This window comes from Microtus ochrogaster, linkage group LG4, assembly GCF_000317375.1.
Source record: "Microtus ochrogaster isolate Prairie Vole_2 linkage group LG4, MicOch1.0, whole genome shotgun sequence".
NCBI lineage: Eukaryota > Metazoa > Chordata > Mammalia > Rodentia > Cricetidae > Microtus > Microtus ochrogaster.
In genome coordinates, this window is record NC_022030.1 from 18,216,211 (window position 1) to 18,221,648 (window position 5,438).

At 55.1% G+C, this 5,438-nt stretch overlaps 1 protein-coding gene across 5 annotated transcripts in view; it reads left to right on the forward strand.

The window, feature by feature from the left end:
• Window positions 1–5,406, forward strand: part of Ccdc9 (coiled-coil domain containing 9) — an 11,672-nt gene extending 6,266 nt beyond the window's left edge. The window contains exons 8-15 of one of the 5 annotated variants that reach the window (XM_026786492.1): window positions 231–412; window positions 2,086–2,132; window positions 2,237–2,372; window positions 2,578–2,671; window positions 2,762–3,140; window positions 3,562–3,678; window positions 4,513–4,562; window positions 5,046–5,406. In XM_026786492.1, coding sequence (XP_026642293.1) covers window positions 231–412; window positions 2,086–2,132; window positions 2,237–2,372; window positions 2,578–2,671; window positions 2,762–3,140; window positions 3,562–3,678; window positions 4,513–4,562; window positions 5,046–5,063 — 1,023 coding nt within the window. In that variant the 3' untranslated portion in view covers window positions 5,064–5,406. Of the gene's footprint in view, window positions 1–230; window positions 413–2,085; window positions 2,133–2,236; window positions 2,373–2,577; window positions 2,672–2,761; window positions 3,141–3,561; window positions 3,679–4,512; window positions 5,017–5,045 lie in introns of those variants that run through there. The other 4 variants (XM_026786494.1, XM_013351460.2, XM_005361056.2 and 1 more) reach the window with 4 other exon arrangements.
• Window positions 5,407–5,438: the final 32 nt, after the last annotated feature.

The following is a 5,438-nucleotide window of genomic DNA, read 5'->3' on the forward strand; positions in this document are numbered from 1 at the left end:
ATACTTAGTGTTACAGTGACTTTGGGGCAGTCACCCTGGCCTGAGACCTGGTCTGAAACCAAAAATAAATAGATAGGACCTAGAGCCTTTCTGAGAAGGCCACCTCAGCCACCCACTCGGTTTGCTGCTTGTCAGTTCTGCCCTGTGTGGCCTGAACAGTGGCCCTATTTGTGTCTGGGGCAAGAGGGTGTGGAGGGGAACTGGGGTCTGATTGTCTGTGGTGCCTGCAGGGCCGCAGGGCTGGCCTGGGCTGTGGGGGCGACATGACAATGTCCATGACGGGCCGAGAGCGGTCAGAGTACCTGCGCTGGAAGCAGGAGAGGGAGAAGATCGACCAAGAGCGCCTGCAGCGACACCGCAAGCCGACTGGGCAGTGGCGGCGGGAATGGGATGCGGAGAAGACCGATGGCATGTGAGTTGGTCTTCCTGCTGGGTCTCGGTGTATGCGAGCCTGGCTTCCTTTTCTCCCTTTGGTATTGGGGATTGAACCTATACCCTTTGGCATGTCGGGGCATTCTAGACAGGTGCTGTACCTTAGAGCCACACCCCAGCCCTTCACTAGTAGATTTTAGAGGTGCTCTACCACAGAGCTAGGCAGGGGCTCTACCATAGAGCCACACCCCAGCCCTTCACTAGTAGATTTTAGAGGTGCTCTACCACAGAGCAACGCCCCCAGCCCCTCACTGGTGGATTCTAGAGGGGCTCTACCACTGAGCCACACTCCCCAGCCCCTCACTAGTGGATTCCTGAGGTGTTCTACCACTGAGCTGTCTCCATAGCTCCCATTCCCCACCTTTAAAAAAATTTTTTTTTTTTTTTGGTTTTTTGAGACAGGGTTTCTCTGTGGCTTTGGAGCCTGTCCTGGAACTAGCTCTGTAGACCAGGCTGGTCTCGAACTCACAGAGATCCGCCTGCCTCTGCCTCCCGAGTGCTGGGATTAAAGGCGTGCGCCACCATCGCCCGGCTTTAAAAATTTTTTAAACATTTATGTGTATTTAGTGTTTTGTCTGCATGTATGTTTGTACAAAATGTGCACGCCTGGTACCCATGAATGCTAGAGGAGGGTGTCAGATCCCCTGGAACTGGAGTTACAGAGGGTTGTGAGCTACCATGTTGGCATGGGAAATGAACCTGGGTCCTCTGGAAGAGCAGCCAGAGCTGAAAGAACCATCTCTTCTGCCCTTTCACCTTCTTTTTCCTTTTTGAGACAGTGTTACCTGGGGTGCTTTGATCTTTCAGTCTTCCTGCTTTTTGGATCCTGGAGTTACAGACAGTTGTGAACTGCCATATGGATACTGGGCCCTCTGAGCCATGTCTATGGTTATATATATCTTTTTATTGAGAGAGGCCAGAGAGGACAGCTCCTCAGTTCTACCATGTAGACCTGGGTGTGCAGATCCAATGGGCATGAAATCGAGCCTCACAGAATGCCCAGGAAAAACTTTTTTTTTTGGTATAGGAAACACTTTGTCACTTGCTTACAGGCCTCCTGGGCTGTGTTAACCTAGGCTAGCATAGAACTCTCAGCCACTCAGGCTCTGTATCTCCCTGCACAGCCAGCAAAGGGGAAGGGATAGGAAAAACTCACAACGGCCGATCCTCTATAGATTGGAGTTGTTGGTAGTGACAGAGTTTCCTTGTTTACTTTTTGTTTATTTGAGACAAGACCTCATATAACCAAGGCTGATCTTAAATTTCCTATGGAATCAAGGACAGTCTGACCCTGAGTCTTCTGCCTCCATCTCTTCAATGCTAGGATCCCAGATATGTGGCACCATGCCTGACCCACAGTTATGTCCTTGCTCTGTATTGAACATGTACTTGAGTGTTCATTCTGGGGTGCAAACTGAGGGCAGCAACTCCATCTTGTGCTGCTCCACTCACCAGGTGCCGATGTCAATGGGAGGAGTGAACCATCTCTTTAGCACCCACGTTTTTATTTCACAGGCTATATTTGTTTCTTTGTCTTGTTTTGAAACTAGGAAGCTGGGTTTGCTTCTCATCCCTCATTCTGTCTGATCCCCTGCTTTCTCTTGCCTCTCCCTAGTTTCCTCAGCTATTGCTTGCTCTGCTCTCTTTTCCTAGGTTCAAGGATGAGCCAGCTCCTACCCACGAACTGTCCCACCGCTATGGTGAGTAGTGTCTTGGAAGGGGTTAGGGTTAAGCAGTGGGGTTTGAGTGTGGCATGTACTGTGTCCCCATCCCCTAAGTTCTTGGATCTTGGATCATATTGTAGATGACCAAACTTGGGCAAGGCCCCCTAAGCCCCCCACTTTTGGAGAGTTCCTTTCTCAGCACAAAGCAGAAGTCAAGAGCCGCAGGAGGAGAAAGAACAGCCGACCCCAGGCCAAGGTGGCCCCTCGTGCCTACAGGTGGGGTGCCCTTCCCATGGGAAATTCTTTCTTGTTGTGTTTGGGTGTGTGGAGTCCTTCTCTCTGGCTTGAGTTTGAGGACACACTGATCTGTCTCAGCTCTGTTTGTGTCTGCTGTTCTCTTTGCCCCCTGTGCAGCAGAGCAGATGTTCTCTGAGAAGTCTGTCCCTCACCTAGGCTTACCCCTGTGCTCTCTCCTCCCCAGTGACCATGATAATCGCTGGGAGACAAAAGAGGAAGCTGTGTCCTCAGCCCCTGAGTCCTCTCAATCCTTGTCCCTGGAGGAGACACCCACACAGGTAAGGCAGAGCAGGGAGAAGGTAGGATGTGTGTATGGGCGGGGTGGGGGTTCAGCCCCAAGCCTTTCCCTGATCTGCCTGTGTTCCCAGCAGCCTCCGGAGACCCCAGCCCCAGCCCACCGGCCTCCTGAGGAGGATGGTGAGGAAGATGAGGGGGAAGAGGAGGGAGAAGAGGAGAGGGAAGACGATGATGAGGATGAAGAATGGGAGGACGTGAGTGAAGATATCACGGAGGAGGAGGATGAGGAGGAAGAAGAAGAGTTTGAGGAGGAGGAGGAGTGTCCTAAGGAGCAGGAGGCCCCAGCTGTTCCAGATCACCAGCCTGGAGAGGCTGAGCCAGCTCGGAAGCCCACCTGTGAGCAGGCGGACCCTGCATCTGCCAGGCCCCAGGAGTCATTGTCCCCAGTCCCTGTTGAACCTCCCAGCCCCTTCTCGCCCACTGGGGACCACCAGCCCGTGTCTGACTGGGGTGAGGAGATGGAATTGAATTCTCCCAGCACTGCCCACTCTCCTGGTGCCCACTCTGCGGGTGAGGCCTGGCCTTTTGGGAATGCGTGAAACCAGCTGTCTGTGTGTGTGTGTGTTTGTGTTTGTGCGTACGCACGTGTGCACATGTGCGCTCCTGCTCCCCTGTGAGCTCACAAGGGTGTGGCTGTGCTCACACCTCCCTCAAACCCTGTGGCGTGGCAGGGAAGGGCAGTTGGTGGCTGCTCCATGCCTTAGCCCATTTCCTAGAGCCTGCTCTTGCTGGTTCAGAGCCTCTCTCCAATAAAAAGTTCATTTCCTTAAATGACACACCCCCACTGTGTCCTTGAGCCCCCTCCCCCGTTCCCCTCACGCAGGGAGGTGTTTGGAAAAGGAGGGGCTTGACTGAGCCTCCCCTTCTCCAGGAGGTGACCAGCCAGCCATTGGCTCCTTGGAGAGTGGGCCAACCTTGACAAGAGCCCCGAAGTCTGAAGAAGAGGGGCCTGAGGCATCTCCAGGTGGGGTGCATGAAGCTGGTGGAGGTGGGTGGTCTGCTTGCATTCTGGGGGCTGGGAAGAGCTTGGGGACAAAGTGGGTGGGGCCTATGGGGTGATGCGGGGGAGGGGAGCAGGGCGTGAGGTGAGTCAGGTGCTGTTCCATGCCTACTCTGAGTGGGCCTGGAGTCAGGCCTGAGTCGGTGCAGAGGGTGGGCTGTAAGGCTCCAGCCGACAGGAATTGTGAATAGCTGGGCCGGGAAGCTGGAATCGGGTAGCTCATTAAGGTAAAGGGTTGAGGCTAGGTTTAGGGAGGGAGTTAAAGGCGGGATTCAAAATCTGAACATACCCAGAGGGAAAAGGCTGATTCCCTACAATCTTGAGCTTGAGACTACTTTTGTAAAAGCAAAAAGTAGGAACGAACGAATGAACCAACTGTTAGACTTACTGAGGTCAGGGTTAGCATTTTGAAGCAGACCTGAGTGGAATTTTGGACCCCGCAGAGTAGAAGCAAGAAGCTGATCGTGGCGCCTTAACGTGGTGGACCAGGTTTCTTGCCTGTGTTCCTCTTCCCCTTCCCCTTCCCCTGCAGCGGGATAGGGTGTGGAGCAGAGCCCAGGAACTGACAGTCAAATGAATGGTGGGGATGGAGACCGAGGGACCGGGCTAAAAAACAGTTTGTGGTCCTAGGAAGATGACGGTTATTTCATTATACCAGCGCTTCCCAGTAGTCGACGGGGTTAGGCTAGAAGGGGCTCTGCTTCGTGGGCTTCCTGAGATTTGAGTAAACTGGAGGCCAAGCTGCAGGCGGGTTTGACTGAGGTTCAGGACAGGGTGGATCGGGCAGGCTGGTCTTCCATTTACCACTTTTTATTTCCTCAGAGGTAGGCCCCGAGGGCCAGGAGACAGCGGAGATCACAGACTTCCAGAGGGTGCGTTTCTGCAAGGTGGTGGCGGCCGCTCCGCCGCCGGGGGCTGCCCGCTGACGGCGCCAGCAAACGGGTCTTGGCGCTCTGCACTAACCTCCAGCCACCTCGCTCCTTTGCTTCTGCTACACTCCGGCCAGGACAGGGTTAAACGTAGGGGGTGGGAGGAGCCAGGTCAACGACGACGGTCGGGACCCGGGGAGTCTTCTAAATTCTCTGAGGACCAGTCTAGGCAACCCGAAAGCCTATGATACCTGGCTGGTGGAGGCCACCGAGTCAGCCCTGGTGAGGCTGGCTGTGCAGGACTCTGCCGCTGGGGCCTGGGGCTCTCTGGATGACTTGAATTAAAGGCGTGCTCTCGCCAACCTTTGAACTGTGCTGCTGGCGGGACAGGCTGGGCTGCTGTGCTTGGCGGGCTTTGCTGTGGCGGAAGAGGCGGGACGAGGGTGTTCGCCGCCGTCCTGACACCTCTCCCCTCCCACCCCGCAGGCCATCCCTCAATCCTGAAGACGCTGCTGGGAGGGGCGGCAGCGCAGGTTTGCCTGGCTGCTTTCGTCCCTGCAGCCCACTCTGTACATCTAGGGAGCGGGAGAAATTACACTGGTGCGGAGTTACTGGGGTAGGAACCAGCTGGATCCTCCAAACTGCTGCAGGCGGCCCAATGCTGTGAAGCAGGGAGGGGCGGGGCTGAGGCTCTTTAGGCGTCCTTCTGCTCCAACAGACTGGGACCTGACCTCCGAAAGGCGGAGGGTGACTTTTGTGTGGGAGTTGCAATCGACGCTAGAAGGGAGGGTCCCTCCGGGCGGTGGTGGCGCACACGCCTTTAATCTCAGTACTCGGGAGGCAGAGGCAGGCGGATCTCTGTGAGTTCGAGACCAGCCT